Here is a 23,163-nt window from a genome sequence, read left to right on the forward strand (position 1 = left end):
AATCATTGTGTCTTCATTAAAAGTATGCTTTTTATCCTTGAAAAAAGTGCATCTATTCCGGCAATAAAACAACTTTTCTTGCAATCAATTTTTTCATTCTTTTGTTTTTATTCACAGATGTCAGATTTATGTGATATGTCAGTCATGCCACTGTTGTTCGCACACTGGTAGGATAAAAGTCAATAATTGGTGTACAGTAAGTAGTATGCTTTGCGTTAGTGACACGCATTTCCGTCGCGTATGTATGCATTAGGGGGAAAAAACATAATTTGTGGCAAATTGGTTAGTGCACCTCCAATTCACAATCTGTGATCCCCTGGACCCTAATTTGAAGACCATGTATAGGGGCCACTACTTGTGCCTGAATGTGGCATTTGTTTAACTTGTTATGGAGAAACCCTAATGAGGCCTGACAAGGGATTAGCTATCAAACATCCGCCATTTACCTTCTGAAGATTAACCCACATCCTTCTCTCTCTCTCTCTCTCTCTCTCTCTCTCTCTCTCTCTCTCTCTCTCTCTCTCTCTCTCTCTCTCTCTCTCTCTCTCTCAGTGTGTTTTGATGCAATCTGTCCGCTAGATGTCAGCAAAGCTCTTGGATGGTAATTTAGTGGGAAACAGTAGGAATATTCCATATATCCACTATGTATATATTCCGTATATCAATCCGGGAAAGATCCAATGGCGTACCGCACGCAACACGTCAGCAATTGTTGCTAGGCGGGTCAAGCTAGTGTTTGCCCCTAATGCTAAATGCATGGAAATAGTGTACGAACGAGATGTTAAACCTACCAATAGGGAATGGGACGTACTACGTCATTGTTTGGACGCGCCTCCATGCTGGTAATATGATTCACTTCCGGTCCGGCAGACTCAATACGGATTGTAACGTGTAGTAGTGCTAAGCTAACTCCTTCGGTGTTTTAGAAAGAAAATATGGGTGCTTATTGTTGCGTTACCGGGTGCAACAGCGTCTCCTACGACAAAAAAAAGGGGTTAGGAAAAATGGACTCACTTTTCACCGTTTTCCTGCATGGAAGACCAAATATCAGATCACGAAGGTACGACGGATGGCTGGATTGCAGCGGTTCGTCGGAAAAGCATTTCTTATGATCATATTTCTGCAGGAATGACAGTGTGTTCCTGTCATCTCTACTCTTGTAAGTTGAACGATTTATCCACTTTTGGTTTCAATACGTTTTTGTTTTTTTACACCGTTGTGTAAACCTGCCTCGGTAGCAATGCTCGCCTACTACGACTCACCTACCTGTTGTGTTCCTAGGTAAACCTGCTGACAACACATCCCGATTGGTCACCATCTCTCTTCTTGGATCATTTGACAAAGAAAATTTGTTCAATGGAGTGGTTCCATTTGTCCTGTGTCGGACTCAAACAAGCCCCTGCAGCAGACGCCATCTGGGTCTGCCCTTCTTGTCGAAAATCTGCGGGCTTTAACTTGTGAAAATGCAAGAACTTTAATGTACATATTTATTCTGCCTGGCTATTTAACTAAGGCCAGTGAAGTGTTTTTTTTTTTTTTTTTTTTTTTTTTTAACCACTTTGACAAAGACACGTTTCATTGTAATGTTGAATTTATATATTCTATTATTATTTTTAATTTATAATATTCTTATTTGCACTAATGTAGACTTTAGACTGTCAATTCAAATAGTGTTGGAAAAGTTGCAATATCGAAAATAGAAATGCAAGAACTGTAAAGTACATATTTATACACCATTATTTACCTAAGGCCACTGGATGTTTTTTAACTGCTTTGAAAAATACAGGTTTTGTTGTGATCTTGTATTTATATAGTATATAGCTTTTTATAATGTATTACGTATTATAATATTTGCTGCCCCCTGCCAGAGTGTGGGCCATTTTGTACTAAAAGGATTTTAAATTGTCAGTTCAAATACTGTGTTGGAGACTAGTACTTGCAATACTTAAAATGGAAATGCAAGAACTTTAAAGTACATATTTATTCTGTCTGGCAATTTACCCAAGGCCAGTAAATAGTGTTTTAAACTGCTTTGACAGAGACACGTTTATTGTAATCTTGTATTTGTGTATTACTCATAATTTATATAATATTTGCTGCCCCCGTCAGAGGGTGGGCCTTGTTTGCACTAATTTAAAGATTTTAAAATGTCAATTCAAATATCGTATTGGAGAAATTGCATTACTTGAAATAAATCTATTGCAATTTATCAATCCCAATTCTTGTCTACAACACTGTCCAAAAATTGTCAATGCATATTCCAAATAGAATAACAAAATTAAGTCACCTGACTTGACTGTTTATTATGAAGACCTGAAGTAAACAACAAGCAGTTACAGTTTGTCAAGAGGTTGTTCGAGTCATGTTTTGGTATTCATATTTTATTGACTTTTCACAACAACACTTGGGCTCGTGTTTGTAAGAGCACAGCAAACAGAAGTTTCAGCGTGCACTCTTCGCCTTTCCAACCTCTCATAACGCTCCGATGTGGTGCGCTTGACCTCAGAATAACCCAAGAAGAGATATGGTGACCAATCGGGATGTGTTGTCAGCATTTCATATGGAGGTTTTCCTCGGAACACAACAGGTAGGTGAGGAGGAGGAGTAGGTTAGCATTGCTACCGAGGCAGATTTACACAATAGTAAAAAAAAAAAAAAAACCGTATTGAAACCAAAACAGATAAATCGTTCAACTTACAAGAGTAGAGATGACGGGAACACACTCTCATTCCAGCAGAAATATGATCAAGAGAAATGCTTTTCCGACGAACTGCTGCGCCCCAGCCATCCGTCGTGCCATCGTGATCTGATATTTGGTCCTCCATGCAGGAAAACGGTGAAAAGTGAGTCCAGTTTTCCTCGCCCTTTTTTTTTTTTTGTCGTAGGAGAAGCTGTTGCACCCGGTAACACAACAATACACACTCATAATTTCTTTCTAATACACCGAAGGAATTAGCTTAGCACTACCACACGTTACAATCCGCATTGAGTCTGCCGGACCGGAAGTGAATCTTTTTACCAGCATGGAGGCGCGTCCAAACAATGACGTAGTACGTCCCATTCCCTATTATGTCCAAAAATGATGTCCCTGGTTCCAAATTCACTGGTAAAGATGTGGAAGAACATACAAATCTTCAGTTAAAGCAGTGCTTCTCAATTGTTTTCTGTTACGCCCCCCAAGGAAGACGTAACTGTTCCGCCCCCCCAACCCTCTGCCGCCACTGTAAATAGTATCATTTGTCTATAAAATTACTATTATAAGTACGCCTCTGCCTAACATTGTCCTTTTATTCTATTGAAGAAAAAAAGTAACATAGATCAACTTATAATAAAGTATAACTTTATTAACAATGTTTTGTTTGTAACAGGAAAGACTTAGCGCGCATCAATTTGCCTGAATTTAAAAAAACAAAAACAAATAAACATCCAAACTGTAAAATACACTCAAGGTACATTTTTGACCACTTGATACAGAAAAATAAAATGTAATAAAATCAGTAAATAATAACAAATTCAAATTGATTAGAAACGTGAGGACAATATGCCAAAAAATTAGACAAAAAAACCCCAAAACTGAATTAAAGAAAAAAAGAGTGTCTTTGGACAGAAAGACAGTTTTTATTTTTGCTGCTCACCGCATCACCTCCTTTGCAATGGTGTGGGGTTATTTTGCACTGAGCAGGCAAACAGTGCTCACTGGTTTACTGATATAACAATGACAAAGCGGGACGATTGTTGGCAATATTCGGCACGTTTTCGCTGAAAAACAAGCGGCTTATCAATGAGATTGGGGTACAATGTCTTTAAGTGGCGTCTTAATTGATTTGGCTTCCGGCTGTCCGCTATACTTATTTTTACACACGGTAAAAAGTGGTCTTTCCTCATCTCCCACTGTATTAAAAGTCAAAACCAAAAGGCAAACGGCACGATAAAATGAGCATTCTCGGCGGCCGAGGGAGAACCGTAGGTGAGGGCGGTCGTCGTGACGACCCCAAGCCGAAAATGGCACTTCTCGGGCCGACACGTGAGAACCGGAGAAGGTGCTGCGTGAGTCCGGCTGGAAAACGGCTTTCGAAAACGGCGCACACTCACAGCTCTTCATATCTCTTTTCTGTGTGCTCTTGCTTAGTTCAAAAATATTGCACGCACTCTGAATATGAGAGCGCCACTGCCACCCACCGAGTGGATGTGCAAGTACACTTTATTCCAGTACGAAAAAAAAAAAAAAAACGAGGTCACAAGCGCCACCCCTGACATCGCTCTGTGCCCCCCTGGGGGGGTGCACCCCACTATTTGAGAAGTACTGAGTTAAAGAGATGGCTCGAGTGTCGAGGGCTCAAAAAGACAGAAAAAAGAGCCGACCTAATCCAGAGGTAGCTTTTGAGACAGTTTTTTCTTGTGTGCATTGCCTTGTGACAATGACGTTCTCCTTTATCAACAATCTGTCCTTTTCCACCATAAGCCCTGTCTTTCTTATATATTATATCCTCTGGTTGTCATACGTCTCTGACCGTCTTGGGGGTAATTTACATTGCTATTTTTGTGTAGCGATCGCAAATGCTACTCAGTGACAGCCAATGAAGACTTTCATTTTTTTTAAATTTTCTTTTGTGTTTTTTCATTGCAAGCAAAATAAATGACGATATTACTACCAAAGAATTTGTAATTGCAATCATTTTCTAGGAGAAATTGAGCATTATCTGACAGAATTGCAGGGGTGCCAATACTTTTGGCCAGCAATGTATGTTTAGGTCTATCTACATTACCCGCGTTATATTACATGTTACTTTTTATCATATTTTATGCATCATGCAAGTCACATGTAAGTACTACACAAAATAATACCACGGTTTGCTTATTTTTTTAATTTACACCTGAATGATGTGTAACGATGTCAAAATTGTGCTGAAATATTTGTCCTAATAATTTACTGCGAATGTTTTTGTTTTAATTAGTGTGCTTGTTTGACAGGTAAATATTAAAATGTTATTTTAGAAAATACCTTAAAAGTTAATAGGCAAGGCAAGGCAAGGCAAATTTATTTATATAGCACAATTCAACACAAGGCAATTCAAAGTGCTTTACATCACATGAAGACCATAAAAATCACATTTAAATCAACATAACGTAAAAACCAAGACAAAAGATCGCATTTAATCACAGAATAAAAATAAATAAATAAAAATAAAACAAAAATAAAAATAAAGCAAAAACTACTACTACTAATAATCATTGAAATCAGCAATGGAGATAAGCACAAGAGGAATAGAAGGCAGGTAGATCGAAATATATAGACAGTTATGGATATGCAGTGCTAAACAAAAGCGTTTTTAGCCCTGATTTAAAGGAGCTAACAGTTTGAGCATACTTCAGACGTTCGGGTAACTTGTTCCAGAGGTGAGGAGCATAAGCCTCACCCTGCTTGGTTCTTGTTCTTGGAACATGCAGAAGACCGGTTCCAGACGACCTTAGGGGTCTAGATGTCTCATAGGACTCTAACAAGTCAAGCATGTATTTTGGTCCAAGGCCATTAAGTGTTTTGTAGACGAGCAGTAGTATTTTATAGTCTATCCTTTGACTTACTGGAAGCCAGTGTAGCGATTTCAAAACTGGTGTAATGTGGTCCAGCTTCCTTGTATTTGTGAGGACTCTGGCTGCAGCATTCTGTACCAGCTGCAACTTCCTGACTGATTTTTTATCAAGACCTGTAAATATACCGTTGCAATAGTCCAATCTGCTGAAAATGAATGCATGCATAAGTTTTTCCATGTCTTGTTGAGTCAGAAGCCCCTTAATTCTGGTTATATATTTTAGGTGGTAATAAGCGGATTTAGTGACGGACTTTAGATGGCTATCAAATTTTAGGTCTGAGTCAACAATTACGCCAAGGTTTCTGACTTGATTTGTAGCTGTAAGTGACATTGTGCTAAGTTGGCTGCTTATCTTTGATCTTTCCTTTTTTTTTTAAATAAGTTTTTGTGAAAGTTTATTTCCACATTACACATCAAATTCCTAGTTATATATAGTGTTTAACTTATTTATGGCGGAAATTGACCGATATGCATGTGTGATACATCATTTTCTGGGGGAAGAAAAATTTTGACTGGAGGGCATTTAAAAAAAAAAAAAAAAAAAAATCAACAGAAAAACCCTAACTGGAGGCGAGAGCACGTGAGAGCAGAATTAAAGACGCCACGATTTTAACGAGATATTATCGCGTACTTACCTTGTTTCGATCCAAAAACTCCATGTAGCATGTATCATCGAGAGTCAAGACACAGCAGTGAATGGCCACAGCTGGATTTTTGGGGAAATTATGGGTGAAACATGGTAATATAACAAGGGCCGCGATGCAGAAATCGCAGACATCAAGGAGTGGTCGAGATTTTTATTTTCATATATTTACTCTGTTAAACGTTTTTTTTTCAATTCTTCTTTGTTTGGATCGATTATTTATCATCTAAAATATTGGGGAAAATGCGACAGTAACGAAAAAAATACAATCAATCGATAGTTATGACTTATGAAGTAGATATCCGTGACCATTTTACAGACGCCAATTTTTTTATTGTGAAGTAATTTGTTTAAAAGTTTAAAATATGCGAGTGAATAAATTTTTAAAGTCGTTTTTTTTTTAAACCAAATATTAGACATCATTTAATGATTCTAAGCTAAAAATGACAGACTTTTCAAATAATAAATACGATTACTTACCTTCTTTTTATGGCTAGGTTAAAACAAAAGCGGTTGCACGACGTCTGTAAATGGGGGTTTTCAGGGTAAAACGGACAAATTAAAAATAGTTTGGGGGCTTATTGCGCCATGAATCTGCTATGGCAGCATATAAACATATTGTTCTATCAAACACAACGGTTGTTTTGGCTTAAAATACAGCAGTTTCTTTTAAAGAGGAGTGCAAGAGCAGAAACTGGTCTTTCAGTCTTGTCTGTGTTTTCCGCCTTACACACTTGCATGACAAGTAATATTAAAAGTAGTCCTAGTAATGTTAAAAGGTATCACATTAAATTGCCTTCCACCTTTTTGTATTTTACAGATACAGTCATGTGCCATAAAAATTAAGGGTGGGTGCTCCATTTATGTATTTTAGCAATTGACTTGTATGGCTCCTTAACAAATGGTTTATATACAGTTAATACATGCGCTGTGGTGTTCTACAGCTCTCTTTTACGTTTTTTGCGTCGTCAACATCAATGAAGTGGCGGACTACAGTATGTTAAATATTTTACGATGATGACATTTTGACCCTGCAGCACATTAATTTGATTAGCATTATTTCCTATGAGAAAAGGAAAAACATGTGTTTCTTCTCCACTGTGTCCCATGGCTCCTCTCCAGTCTCCACACCAGGTTTAGCTGATAGCCAAGGGGATTGAGGAGAAGGGAGTTAGAGAGAGTTAGGGAGGGAGGGGGTGAATGAGAATCAACACTGCAGAGTGCAGGCCCGTGATGGGTGGAGAGCAAGAGACTCCCAAGCAAACAAGGGGAGGAAGACAAGAGGGAAAAAAAACTTTGGGAAAGTGCAAGACTTCTCATTCACCTTACAACTCTTTTCATAAGCAGAAGAAGAATGAAGACAGGAAAATTGATTGTCATCGTGGAGTGGAGTGGTAAAGAAAGTATGCTGTGTGTGGCTTACTGAGGGAAGATAGAGATCCAGATGTTCTCTGTCCATGTGCTCTGGAACATCTCAATGTTGAAGCTCCCAAGTCAATGATACCATGCAATCTGGTACTTTCTGTGGGCAGACAATGGAGAGGCTCCTGGTATTTTTGTTTGTGGTGGCAATGTCTTCACAGGGACTGAATGCTTTGAGTCATGGAAGTGGTAAGTAGATTTTCTTATTCATTTGAACTCCATTCCTAGTTTTTGTTAACTTGATGCTCTGAAGATAATACAATGCACTCCAAGTCACTGCATTACTCAACATGCACTGTGTCCACTGGGTAGGCTTTATTTAACTAGACCTGTATTATGGTAGAAAACGAAAAGGAATATCACCCTAAAAAGATGAGTGGCGATAGAATTTAATGTTTTTGTTTTGTTTTGTTGAATTTATTCTACTGAATATTAATAATGTCAGTTTATAGCTTAGCTTTGACAACACTAAATACTACATATCTGGTATAATATACTGTATATTCAACAGCACTATGTGTTTGTGTATATGCAATATAAATGTATGGTTATACATCATTTAAAATGTTTGTTTTTTTCAGAAAAATATATCTGAGTTGGAATGTTTGGTGTGAAAATATCAAGTAATTTATGTGATAAAACATGTATATAAAATATTAAACTTTAACCAGGGCACAGTTTAAACAGGGCACTCATTTAACTAACACTGTCAATGGCAGTGAAACATGAGTATTCACAGTCAGTCTTCCAGGTTTAAATGAATCGGACATCCATCGCCTTCAGTGGCATGCAATCAGTTAAGTACTATGGGGGGAAAAAGTATTTTAGAGTCTTACTTGGGCCTGTAACCAGCATGTATTTCTGTTCTTCTTTCACTTATTATTACATTTCATTGATTTAGTTTTTAATCAACATTGCATTATTTTTTAAATGTATTCTAAATTATAAAAATGGAAATTATACAATAATGACTGATTAAAAAAAAAAAACATAACAAAAATTGCTAATGTTTTTTACATGACCCAAATTAATAGAACACACACACACACAAAAATGACCACGAATTGTCCCTTGCTTTATAAAGGGTTAAAGGTCTTGTTGTCAACTTTTAAATACCTGTCCGTTGACCTTGAAAGGGTTAATTTGCTTTTCCACCTATGATTCGCATCTAAGCTGTTATTTGAACCAACCCATCCGTCCGTCCGTCCGTCCGTCCATCCATCCATCCGTCCCCTTTTGTTGCATTCCATAACTCTGTAATAAATGGTCATAAGCGCCATCTGTTATCAATCAGTATGCACAACTATTTATAAATAACGTCTCGCTTTGCTCATGTCACCGTGTCAATATTTCAGCACAATGTAACGTTTTGCATGTGTTTCCCCAGTCATTGACCTTCTATCAGCTCTAGATGTATCCCACTCAAAGAGCGGTGTGTCCAGATTGCACAGTCCCACGGGAGCCGTGTACAGACTGCGTCCCCGAGCGCCTCACCTGACGCTCTCTGCGGAATATTCCCGAATACTGAGTTCTGACCTCCAGGGAAGCATTGGGCTACATTTGGTGGGCCAACAGCTGCAGGGCAGCAACGTTACACTTTTGTCTTTCTCCACCTCATCGTTGGACATTGTTCTCCGGCTCACATCATCCACCCCGGAGAACGTTCTCCGTTTGGACTACCGAGGGGGAGGGGGCCTCCGGGGCTTTCTTTTACCCGGCACCAACCCCTTCTCCACAGGGGAATGGGTGCAGTTGGCCATAAGCCTGGAGCCAGACAGGCTCGTATATTTTGTGGACTGTCGAGAAGCCCAAGTCATCCTCATAAAACCGAAGGAGAAGTTCGAGCTAGAATTTCCGCAAGATGTTGTCATCACCCTGGGAAGCACACCGGGAAGAAAAGACAGCAAATTTACTGTACGTTTTCACACCAATGACTGATGGCTGTTCATATTTTTCATTTTAGCTTGGTACATGGGATTTTCATATAATTGACACCACTCTAATCTGGTTTTTATGAAAATTTTGCCTAACTTTGCCTGCACTGAATTATTATTGTTTGATTCCACTGGTCTACAAAATTTGGGAAAATATCTGCCACAGAGATATAAATGGCTAAATCATACTTGCTGTGGTGACATAGATTGGAAAATACAAGGTTTATACAATACAAGATTTTAATGCTGGTTGGCTAAAGTATTAAACATATTTAACGTAAAAGTTTGATTAAAAAGATACATTGGGGTTATTATATAATATCAGTTTTAAAGGTTGCTACATTTGACATGAGATGGATATATCAGCGCGTGCCACCGCTTATGAAATGTGTCTACATGAATGCAATTTGTCCAATTCCAAAACCCCAGGATTTATGCAATACATTGCAAGCCTACATGATTATATTCTGAAATGATAGACAATTTTTTAGGTAGATATGTTTACCCAGAAAGAACCATTTCCATTGCAATTAATAGATATTTTCGCCTAAATTGCTTGGATTTTAAAGGGAACCTCGGACTTAGACTTATAAGCTCTAATAAGCCGCAATTGTTCTCTTTTGCTAAAATATGTTATTAGAAACACATGAAATATTGCCATTGATTTTAAAATCTATAATGTTTAGTACATGTTTTGACCGACCATGTTTTATGGGCGCAATGGAGGCTCGGGATGATGACGTAGATTGTCACCGTCACAGGACGAACACTACTGGGTTACTCCAATTCCTTCTATGCAGCGAGACGTCCAACACAAGCGCACATTGGTTAAAGGCGGCGAGTACTTACTATTTGTGTTTTATTGAGTCTTTTATTACCTTTTCATTGCCTCAAAAATACTTTTTTTATGTGTTTCCCGCTCATAATTTTAAAACATTGTGTTTTGTTGTAGTAGCTTTAAAGCAGATTGTTGATCTGTAGACCACATTAGTCACATAGCATATTTAAGCCACTCTTATTTGATATTACTACGTTTAAGTATTTTTTTAAGGCAACTTTAGTATGTTCTGCCTGTAAACAAAACAAGCTGAAAGTGCACAGTGGTACTTCGGGTGTTAAATTCGCCTCTTGTTGGACGTTTTGCCGGTGTAGCACATTTTGACAGAACACAATTTTTTTTCCTCATCTCGTCTCATCTCGTCTTTCCTGTTAATTTTGCTTTTGCTGCTCATTTTGTGAAATATCGACAGTGCTGCCATGCTCTTTAATGTTCCTCTTGGGTTCAAATTGAAAGGGTTGAACAGATGACACGTTTATGTCGCTAGAGTCATACTCTGGAAGCCCGGCAGCATAACCAGGTGATGTCACCACCCTGCGACGTCAACAACGATGGCGACCTACTAGTTAAACTAATTTTACAAATGGTATGAAAACGAAAACATCAAGAGCAGTTTCAATATCAAATTATTTTAACTCAAAATAACATTTGTTTTAAAAACTACAAGCCTTTCTATCCGTGGATCCCTTTAACACATCGATCAGATACTGTATCTCAAAAACTATATCCAATTGACACTTTTCACCTCATCTTTTTTAGTGACATAAATTTAGTAAATTTTCACTACTTTTATCCAGGAAGCATTTTGTTTGTAGACCAGTGTTCTTATTCCAGGAGCACAATAACGGGAATGGGAATGTCAGAGGAGCGGATGTAAGAAATTCATTTCCTTAACACTTTCAAGGAAAGTGGTCACTTAACAGCTGTTCAAAAGTTTTTTAATAGTATTTAACTTATAGCATGCCACTGATGGCGCTAGATGTTGAATTCATTTAAACCGAAAAGACTGGCAGGGAATCCGCACGTTTCAGTGCCACTCCATTCGCCCCTCCCAGTCAAAATGGATTGGACATCTAGCATCGTAAATGGCTGCCAATGACTTCAATGAGTGCCCTGTAAGGGTAAAAAAAAAAGAATAAGAATGACTTGAAATATAAACATGAAATAATATAATATTTTTTGTTTGACTTCTCTACAGGGCCACTTTAAGACAGCAGAGATTTCAATGAAGGCCTATCTGACACGCCCTTGGCAATGTGACATGACAGGTAAAAATTTCCATCTTTAAAAAAAAAAAATTGCGTTTTAATAATGTTGTAATTGAAGTATGTGATGCATACTTGCATGTGAGTGGTATTCTTGTATCTGTGAAAGTGTTTTTGTTTTCAAAAATAGTTTTTACAAATGGAAGATAAAAAGAAAAATACACATAAATATAAAATGTATTTAAACACAAAATAAGTGCAAAAATCTGATTAAAGAAAATGGTGTTAGTTAATGTTATATTAATAATTTTGAATTAGTTTGCAGATTGGTATTGAAATAAAATACCAGATTGATGCAGAAAAATATCTGATATGAAAATAAAATTTTTAGAAAAAAGGATTTTTATAAGTCTGTCTGAATAGAAATGGAAACATTTCAAAATAAAAAGCCAGAATGTAAGAAAAATCCAATTGAATGTGATTTTGTTTTTCCAAAAATAAAATACTTATACATAAAAATGTAATTTAAATGACTTTAAAAAAATCAAATTACAGTTGAAAAAAAAATCAGATTAAAGAATAAATAACACAGTTAAAAAACATGTTTTTAAATTGTCTTCAAAGAAAGTTTGCAAAACATTAAATTGTGGAAAACATTAAATAATCATGTCAGAAGAAAAAAAATCAATGGGAAAGAAAATACAGTAGATATCTTTAAATCCTGTTGAAACAAAGAATATTTCAAAAATAAGATTTTAAAGGGACAAAGATTTTCCTAAAAGAAAAAAAAACACTTGCGGGTAAAAAGTGTAAAAATATTGTAAAAAATGATTGAACGAATGAGCAAATAAGATCAAAAGGAAGTATATTTTTTCATTTACTGAAATGCGGAGATACATGTTTTTCATTGGACTGTGACCATACAGCATGTTAGACATGAGAGCACACCGTTCTCTCTTTCTGTGTAATCCGTCTTTGTTGTCTTTAGCACGTCCGTACATGTGCATTTTGGTGTATACGCTACAACACATGCTTAAGTGACAATTTAACAATTTCAGTGCGCCGAAGGCCATACTGTCTGTCATTTCCTGCCTCTTGTTTACATTTTTAACATCTTGTCTTTCCATCAGCGTCTACACAAACAGTTAACTCAATTAACTCTGCCTGGAAATTTTCCTTGGCCTCAGGCTGAATGTTCACCCAGCAGTATGATCACATACTAATCCAGAATGTGTTTTAAATTAAAATAAAGAATTGCACACATGTGTGTATTTTTTTTCCTTCTATAGATGCGCTACCTGCATCAACTTACACACAGACTGCAGATTCACTCAATGTAGATGGACCAGTGCAGCAACGGGAGGTCTCTAACTCTACAACGAAAGCAAAAAGAAAGCACAGAACGCCAGTCCAGAAAGCTTATTATCCACCACACAGCATCCAGAGTGAGCAGCTGCAAAGGGGAGTGGTCCTGGGGCCACCAGGACTCCCTCAAGGGGGGAAGTCCACTTCCCAGACCCATGGGGATGACGGCCTTCGCAGACTGGAGAGCAGGTTGGAGGACCTGACTCGTATGCTCGACTTGCTCCAAATTCAGGTGGAAACTATACATGCTAACCATGTTTTTTTCATTGTTCCAATATGTCTTTACTAGAGATGTACAGAAAGCAAAATTATTGGCCGAAACCGAATATTGGAAAGACTTGGCCGAAAATCGAAAGGCCGAATAATACACATGTATACAAATCCTTTTTTATTTGATTTTTAAAAAAAATACATTTTTCATGTCATTATTTTGCCATTGCCTTGGCTTTTTTTTTTTTTTTTTTACATGATCAGGCGGAAATGAAGTATGGTCCCTTCTCAGCAGAGGTGGGTAGTAACGTGTTACATGTACTCAGTTACATTTACTTGAGTAACTTTTTAAGAAAAAATAACTTCTAAGAGTAGTTTTACTATGCCATAATTTTTACTTTTACTTGAGTAGATTTGTGAAGAAAAAACACTACTCTTACTCCGCTACTTTGAGCTACACAAGAGTCGTTACTTTTTCCCTCTTTATTCTACATATTGGATTTATTATTTTTTTGCCAGCGATGCCAAGAGTAGCTCGACCAATTTCACCAATGAGACGTCGCAACAATAATTACGTGACTCCATTACACCAATCTGACGCAAGCTTGCCGTTCTATGATCACACCAACCTGTTCAATCACGTGGCGTCTTTAAAGCACCGTTAAAAAATGAAGTATTTGACATAGAGCGCTGCCCTCAACATGACTCGAAAGCGCGGATTTAATCCTCTCCCAGTTTATACTTGGCACCGATTGACCACGGTCAAAACCGGAGATATGATCCTTTTAACCCTTTAAGGTCTGGGCCTATTTTGTCTGATTTTGCATGCCTTTGAAGTTGCCTTTATATTTCAAAGAAAGAATTGGTTACGATGGCCTGGTTTGGTCCCTTTTTTTTGTGACACCTTGAACTTCATGTCCAAATTGTTGTTTCCTTCACTGATCAATTATAAATCATCATTTTGGGCCCAAAAAGACCAAAAATTCCAAAATCGTTTTGTCAAAATTTTTAATATTGATGTCCAATTGACAACCAAACATGCGTAACGAACCGTTTTGAAACTTTGTAATATTTATTCAACATGTTAGGATGAACATTCAACCAAAAAAATTTAGAATAAATAGTCTTATATTTGACAATTCAACATAAACAACAGGTATAGCCATAGGCGTTTTTTGCCTTTATACATGCTCCAGTCAAAACAGGTTATATACAGCAGACCTAACAGTGAAGAACAGTGAAAAAATATATACCATCTAACACAAAAAGTGTTTAGAGGCCATCTCTTTATGAGTTTAGGTATTGCGGCCCATCGCCTGATGAAAACTATGTACACACAATCAAGCTTCTTGAACACACATTTATATACACAAATTGAGAAGATTGATGTGGGAAAAAAATATATATATAACATTGGGGGGAAAAAAGTTTTTTCAAAAATATTTACAATAAACAAGTTAAATTTTTTTCAGTCATGCCACTCCGAAAAGCAGTTTCGTCCTGGAATTAGACACGGCTACATCACACAGCTCACACTTCCATGGGGTGTCGGTCCTCTTTCCACCCTTCCATTTTCATTTCACTTTACTTTCATTGTCACTATAAATGTACATGAAAATAAGTCAGTATTTATGAAAATAATAAAGTATAAAATAAAAATATATACAGCAATAAATAATAATGGAAATCTATATGTATGACAATAGAAAGAATACCATAGCTGAATATGTGCTACATCCCTAATCTTCATATAGAAAGAAGAACACCACAAATTATAAATTCCTGCCTGGGATACCCACAGTGCACGTACGACTTTGATCTGATATGCACATTTTATTATTATATACACAAACACACACTTATATCGCATCAAAATTAACTTTGTCTTGCAATATCAAAAGAAACTTTCAAAAGAAACGTTTTCAGCATGAAAAAAAAGAGTGAGTTGGTTTACCTCTGCTCGTCGATGGCGTCACCCACGTGTTCAAATCCGTCACTATCTTCACTCGAGGACTCTTCCGAAGAAGACGATGATGACGAATTTGGACCATCCTCTTCCCCAAGTTGATCAGAAGCACAATTGCTTGCGCTAAATTTAGTTTTCCGTTCATTGTCAAAGTCACACAAAGTCGCTGCTCGATCCAGCAGTATCCAACTGGCCGTCGCTCGCCACCTCGCTGCTTCAGAACACTCCTCCCTCTCGTTCGGTTGAACCTCGCACCGCAGTTATATTTATTAAAAAAAAACGCATTTTGTGCTTCCACTGTGACTTCGAAAGGGTTCGTTTGATTTGTGTTTTTTTCATGGAGCTTCCGTTTTGAAAAAAGGACTAGAAATGATGGAAATATAGACATAAACAAATGATCCATGCAGCGTTTTAATGTTTTTTTGAGAGGACAATAAAACTATAAAACTTAAATGACAATATCTCACGTTCTAGTTGGTCGATTGACTTCAAATAATAACGAGAGTAAACCGCAACTTCCGCACTTTAAAACGAGACCAACCAACGGCATGTGGGTGACGTAATTAAAACGTGAGGGCGCTTCAAAGACGACGTGCGCTGAGGACGCGCCAGCGCGTCCTTCGACTCTCCAGGGTTAATTTCATAATAGTAACTATGAAGGAACTACAGTATTCATTATTCAAACTATGAACTACTTTCTCCACTTGTTGTATTGAGTTCATTTTGCTTACACTTATAGATTAGTCGATTTTTTTTTTTTATCCCAGACAATAGTAGGTGGTTTAATTACCTGACATGTTTCGGCGAACACTTCCGCCACTAGAGGGCACTCACGCTCTTTGGACGAATAATGCTTCATTTCTGTCATTTTTTTCTCTTGCCAGAATTCAATGATTTAAATTTTTTTTTTAAAAATTTCTGTAATGGGTTATTGTACAGTATCGTTATAACAACAGTTCGTATAAATAAGTTTGTACTGAGAGAAAAAAAAAAACAAAAAAAAACATTGTTTTAAAAAAACAGAAATAAGCAGTTCCTCACAATGTTACTCATTACTTGAATATTCTTTTTACTGGATGCTTTTTCACTTGTACTTGAGTACATTTTTTGGATAACTACTTTTAGTTTTACGAGTAATATTATTTTGAAGTTATGCTACGTTTACTTGAGTAAAATTTTTGGCTGCTCTACCCACCTCTGCTTCTCACAAATATACAAACATCTTCCAAAATGTTCTATGACCCCCAAAGTTCGAGAAATTTTGTTTGAAAGTTGCAGATTCTGAAACCCCTTGAGAGCGTGCGTTCCCGGCAGCAGTGAGCATTTTGTGGCAAACTCAGATCGCGACCTAATGGTGAGGTGCTGACGTCGTCGAAGCATTCTGTTTGTTGGACGTCACGACTGATGAAACCTTTGATAAATGCGCTTTCTTGGAAGTTTGGAACACTCAAAAAAATGGGTCTCACACCGCTGGTTGCTAAACTAAATGAGATATCGATGTACGTTTGTGTGGAATCGAAGTTCCCAACAACAACAACAACAACAATAAAACTATTCTGATCGCGCCCAAATTAGTAAAGCTCTTTACAAGGCTATTACATCTCTTGTACTACTTAAAATAAGATTCGCTGTTTTCTTGTGCAACAAGTGGAATCGATCGACAGCCAGGCGAATTGGCCGAGTCCTAGCGGCGACAAATCCAAGCGAAGTCGCTCCCAGCCGGATTAACGGCGACTGGCAGAGGGGGTGTGGAAGTCGTGGAAAAAATGCGACAAAAAGAGGAAGCGTTTGTGCCATAAAATTATTGTCCTAAACCACAGCAAAAGCACATGTACAGTGGGGCAAATAAGTATTTAGTCAACCACCAATTGTGCAAGTTCTCCTACTTGAAAAGATTAGAGAAGCCTGTAATTGTCAACATGGGTAAACCTCAACCATGAGAGACAGAATGTGGAAAAAAACAGAATATCACATTGTTTGATTTTTAAATCATTTCCAAATTAAAGTTGAAAATAAGTATTTGGTCATCTACAAACAAGCAAGATTTCTGGCTGCCAAAGAGGTTTAACTCCTTCTAACGAGGTCTAACAAGGTCTAAAGAGGCTCCACTCGTTACCTGTATTAATGGCACCTGTTTTAACTCATTATCGGTATAAAAGACACCTGTCCACAACCTCAGTCAGTCACACTCCAAACTCCACTATGGCCATGACCAAACAGCTGTCGAATGACACCAGAGACAAAATTGTAGACCTGCACCAGGCTGGGAAGACTGAATCTGCAGTAGGTAAAACGCTTGGTGTGAAGAAATCAACTGTGGGAGCAATTATTAGAAAATGGAAGACATACAAGACCACTGATAATCTTCCTCAATCTGGGGCTCCATGCAAGATCTCACCCCGTGGCATGTAGTGGGTCAGCAGTAGTGTGTCATCTGTTTACAGTCCACACTTTATCTTCTAGAACGAGGAGTTGCAGTCGCGTGTGCGCTACCTGGAGGGATGTGAGTGTGTGCAGCGATCGTGTATTTGGGAGGGTGGAGAGGTGGAGGACGGCCGGCGCTGGCAGACTGACGTCAGCACCGTGTGCACATGCGCATCTGGAAAGGTCACGTGTCAAGCCAACATAAGAGGTAGCTTTCAAACAGGCCGATTTCATTTGACACGACTTGCACATTGTCATTTTGGTCTTAACTCCTTGACTGCCATTGACGTAGTCTTGCAAATAAGACTGTACTTCCTGATTCATTGATTCATCATGCCTTACCGTCTTGCAAACCTCAACTGCCCAACTACCTCCTCAGCCATCTGACGTTAGAGCCATTAAGAACGAGGCGGGAGCTGCCGACGTGACCAGGAAGTAACTATCTGCCTAAATACAATGTTGGAGTGTAAAGTGGTTCTTGAAGATGCTTCCATTTGGAGAGACTGCGAGAACCAAAAGTGGTATTTGCAATGTGGCAAAATAGATTTTGCCATGTGGTATTTTTTTTGCTAAAATGGATTTTTTTTTTTTTTTTTGCAATGTGGCAAACTGGATTTTGGCATGTTGCAAAATGGATTTTGCCATGTCAAATTTTTTTTTTGGGCCATGTGGCAAAATGGATTTTGGTTTGTGGCATTTTTTTTGCTATGTAGCATTTTTTGGGGTATATGAAATTTTTGCAGGCAATGCATGTCCATGCCATTGACAGCTATGCAGGTCCAAATTTTCTATTCATTTTAAATGGCAGAAAAACGTGTGGTTGTGATTTTTGACCATCCACTTACCTTTACAGCGCACTGACATTCAACTGGCACCTCAGTCAGGCTATGCCATTGATGGCTATGCACGTCCAAATTTTCCATTCATATTAAACGGCAGGAAAACAAACAAACAAACAAACTAAAATCCATTCGGCCACATACAAAAAATACCTTATTGGCCCGAATATAAGATGGTGTTTTTTGCATTGAAATAAGACTGAAAAAGAGGGGGTCGTCTTATATTCGCGGTCTGGACGTTATACCCATTCACGACGCTAGATGGCGCCAGATATCATTGAAGCGATGTTCTGTCATGACAGATCACAGCTACTCTCCCCAGTCACGATGCTAGATGGCGCCAGATATCATTGAAGTGATATTGTCATGTCAGATCTCAGCTACTCTCAAGTTTAACCAGTTTGTATTATTTTATTGCAATGTTTTTCCTTATTTAGATTTGTTTCAAGACTACAGTTACAATTAGACTTCACTTTGATGGTTAATGCAGTTTTTGCAATTTTGTTGTTTTATCACAGTAGATTGGTTTATTTACATTTAAAAAACCAGAAGCCATTCATTTACGAATGTGATTGCACTTTAGTTTACATATTTAAATGTTCAGATATTAAGATTTGAAAGAGGCAAAATAACATGCTTTCCTCTCAAATATATTTTTATAATCATTTGTTTCGGATGTACTATGGTGATTTTCTGTATAAAAATTAATTTGGTGTTCAAAAAGTATTTTTTTCAAACTTGAATCTTGAAAAAGAGGGGGTCATATTATAATCAGGGCCGTCTTATATTTGGGCCAATACGGTAATGCCACATGTCAAAATACATTTTGCCACATGGACAAAAAAATGTCACATGGCAAACCCCGTTTTGCCACATGGAAAAAATAATGCCACGCGGCAAAATCCATTTTGCCACATGACAAATACCACCTAAAAAATGCCACATGGCAAAAAAATGCCACATGGCAAAAAAATGCCACATGGCAAAATACATTTTGCCACATGGCAAAAAAAAAATGCTACATGGAAAAATATGCCACATGGCAAAATATATTTTGCCACATGGCAAATACCACTTCAAAAATGCAACATGGCAAAAAAAGAAAAAAAAAAAAATCCACATGGCAAAATACATTTTGGCACACGGCAAATACCACTTTAAAAAATGCCACATGGCAAAATCCCTTTTGCCACATAAGAGATGCTGACGCCTCTGCAATCAGCGATTTTCTGTGCTAATTTTTGGAGTTTTGAATGATTTCTAAGTACTAAATGGAGGCCTACAGACATTAAACCCATCTAAGAAACATAAAGTACAACTGTGTAAAGTTTCGAAATCCGCCCAGCAGTTTCGGAGTCCATAGGGAACGACGCACACAGACACACACACACAAAATGTACCATTTATATATAAGTTTGGATATAGATTAGTAGTATTATGATAATGCATAGACTTCATAATGATATTGATGGGACACGGGGTGCGGGGCGGCCTAATAGGGGGCCTGCATTTACGTAAATATGTCGAAGTACGATGCTAGTCTGTTAGTCAATGTGGCGGCTGCCTTGTGTAAACAGAGCTTTTCCGGTGAAAATTCTTGTGAATAGATGCTTAAATCCTTGAATTCATTATAGATGTGGATGTAAAACACTCTTGATTCTTCATTAAAAGAGCAAAAAAACGTGTTTTACGTAAATATGCTGAAGAACGATAATAGTCTGTTAGACAATGTGGTGGCAGCCTTACAACAAATAGCTTTTTACGATGAAAATTCTCGTGAAAAAAAACGAAAAATACAATAATTACCTTGAATCCTCGAACAAATCACCCCTGAGACAATCCTTCCTGTTTGTATGCGGTACAGCTTTCGTACTATTTCAACCTAAATCCGCCGTTGGATCGCTGCATGTGTTGCTGCGACTTACTGCGAATAACTGAAGTGGATTGTGGGATGGCCCCCTACTTGAAGGCGTGGCGCAGTGGAGGTAGAATCTGACCCGTCAATATCATTATGAAGTCTATGGATAATGATTACAAATTAATCTCAAAATGAATACAATGTTAATTTAGAAAAAACTAATTTAATGAAATTGAAATGAATAAAAACGGAAAACTACTGGTTGCTACACGAAGTAAAACTAAAGTTTAAAAAAAAAAAAATGTCATAGTATTTAACTCATTGCATGCCATTCAAATTCTTGCTCCGAATGCTCATGTTTAAATGCCATCGGCGGCGCTAGGTGTCCAATCCATTTTGACTACTTAACTATATACGATAAAATAATTTCCTACTGGGTCACAGGAGTCGCAGATGACACAGGAAGTGCCAATCAAAATCTTGGCTTAAAAACATGCTCTGTTAACATGACTGAGACAACTGCTTTGGCCACCTATCTGGTTTCATCACATAAAGCACATTTGCTGCCTGTCGCTCATGACACAGAGGACAGGCCCGCAGGATGGTGAGCGAGGATTCATTTTTGTTGCAAGACTTTTTTTCAATTGCTCTACTTCGACTTTAAATAGATGGACCAAGAGGGGAGCGAGTTGAGGGTGTTAAGACAAAAGTCCCTACATAGTAACAATGGCCTTAATCCTCTACGATAAATATGGACTCAACAGCTAGAGTGTAGATCATGCTCTAATAATAACAGTCTGTCTAACCACTGTGTCCATTTAGGACAATTTGGAGAACAGTGTCCTTTTGTAGGTGGAGTTTGGCGAGATAGCGTTTACCTCCTGGATATGTAGAATAGTTACATGTACAAATATTTCTGTTAATATCATCCTTTCTTCATATTTTGTACCCGATGGTACCATGTTGCTACTCAGCCTCCCGGAAGTGGATCCCCAGTTCCCCTCATTATCCTCCCTCTTTTGCCTTCTCTTCCAAGTTACCATTAAATGTTTCTGTGTGTCGGGCTGAGGAGACTCCAGATGTGGCCTCTTCACGCGCACGGACACGAACGCATACACACACACACACACTTTGATCTCATTTATGCTTGGTTTGCTAGAGGAAATGTTTATTGGCTGCAGGCAACTCTATAGTTTGCCTCTCTTTGTGATTACTACTCCCCTTGTGCACACAATTTAAGTCATTATTTACCAAAAAGTTCAAGCCAAGAAAAAGTCATTCGGCAACGACAGAGGCACTCATGTCAGTCATGTGTGCGTTTGTGTGATATGCGATCTAGGGGAAATACCTCAGATAAGTGTGGTCCCATATCGAGGATATCCTGCAGATTGAGGTCAATCAGCTACTCTGTTAAAAAAAAACTTAGTTAAGTTAAATACTGGTTGCTTTGGTTGCCAGAATTCTTCATTCACAAATTATGCTGTCAATGGCAATGAACCATGAGCATTCACGTCCAGTCATGCTAGTTTAAATAAATTGGACATCTATCGCCGTCAATGGCATGCAATGGGTTAAATTCTATTTTAAAAAAACAACAAATTTGAAGTGTTACTTGAGCTTTATTTACTTAATTTTTAATAGCACATTTATTATTACTATTATTATTACTTATTAATTTATATATGTACTAGTATACTGTAATTTTCGGACTATATGCAGCTACTTTTTCCCTCCATTTTCAACCCTGCGGCTTATAGTCCAGTGCGGCTTAGTTGGAGGCAACACATGCCTCCTAGCAGCATGCACTGCATTACTACAGATGTAAATAACGATCAAAATTCATATTCTGTGCTAATTATTTATTCAGTTAGTGCTCCATTTGTTTCATTAATTGCTTGCTATGGTATTTGGTAACGCTTTATTTGACAGCGGCGTCATCAGACCGTCATAAATATGAAATGATACTGTCATGGGCATCAATAAATGTTTATGACAGACTTCATTAAGTGTCATGCGGCAAATTTTGTTACCAAGCTCAGATCTTTTACATCCATTCAAAAGTGAGATAATTTGCCGAATCACACTAAATGACATCTGTTATAAGCATTCATTAATGCTCATGACAGCTCAAAGTAACATTACCCCATGTGACCCTTTACTCCCAATTTTCTAAAATGGCGACAATCAACAAAAAAAAAGAAAGTTGACTGCGACGGCCGACGCTTCAAGGATAGGTGGAAATTGGACTATTTCTTCACTAAAATACGGTACAACACTTCCGTGAAGTTGGCCCCCCATCAGACGCAAATTTATATAAAAATTATGTCAATCGTTTGTGCTATGATTGTGCTCGTTTGTGCTGCAAAAAGTTTCGTTTGTGCCATCATCGTTTTGCAGTTATTAAACATTGTTTTTTTTAGGTCATCCAGAGTTCACCTAGCCCCCCCATCTGCGGCGGAATGGAACCCCGGTGGTGTCATTTGATTCTGCCTCGTTAGTGCTGGATTGTGCTGCAAAAAGTTTTGTTTGAACTGCTACGGTTTTCGAGATATTCATAAAAATGTCTAGTGATGACGTCACGCGCAGCCCCCCATCTGCGGCGGAATGGAACGGCGATGATGCCATTTTTTTCTTCGTCGTTAGTGCTGGTTTGTGCTGCAAAAAGTTTCGTTTGTGCCATCAGCGTTTTGCAGTTATTAAACATTGTTTTTTAGGTCATCCAGAGTTCACCCAGCCCCCCATCTGCGGCGGAATGGAACCCCAGTGGTGTCATTTGATTCTGCCTCGTTAGTGCTGGATTGTGCTGCAAAAAGTTTTGTTTAAACTGCTACGGTTTTCGAGATATTCATAAAAATGTCTAGTGATGAC

General features: G+C 37.9%; 1 protein-coding gene across 3 annotated transcripts in view; it reads left to right on the plus strand.

Moving 5' to 3' along the window:
• The first annotated feature begins 7,476 nt into the window (after nt 1-7,476).
• kcp (kielin cysteine rich BMP regulator) overlaps nt 7,477-23,163 on the plus strand; it is a 76,886-nt gene continuing 61,199 nt past the window's right edge. For 2 of the 3 annotated variants that reach the window (XM_057836040.1, XM_057836041.1), the window contains exons 1-5: nt 7,477-7,845; nt 9,044-9,570; nt 11,627-11,696; nt 12,923-13,230; nt 17,638-17,806. In XM_057836040.1, the coding sequence (XP_057692023.1) occupies nt 7,740-7,845; nt 9,044-9,570; nt 11,627-11,696; nt 12,923-13,230; nt 17,638-17,806 (1,180 nt within the window). In that variant the 5' untranslated portion in view covers nt 7,477-7,739. Of the gene's footprint in view, nt 7,846-9,043; nt 9,571-11,626; nt 11,697-12,922; nt 13,231-17,200; nt 17,458-17,637; nt 17,807-23,163 lie in introns of those variants that run through there. The other variant, XM_057836042.1, reaches the window with a different exon arrangement.

This window comes from Corythoichthys intestinalis, chromosome 5 (genome assembly GCF_030265065.1).
Source record: "Corythoichthys intestinalis isolate RoL2023-P3 chromosome 5, ASM3026506v1, whole genome shotgun sequence".
In the NCBI taxonomy this organism is placed as follows: Eukaryota; Metazoa; Chordata; class Actinopteri; order Syngnathiformes; family Syngnathidae; genus Corythoichthys; species Corythoichthys intestinalis.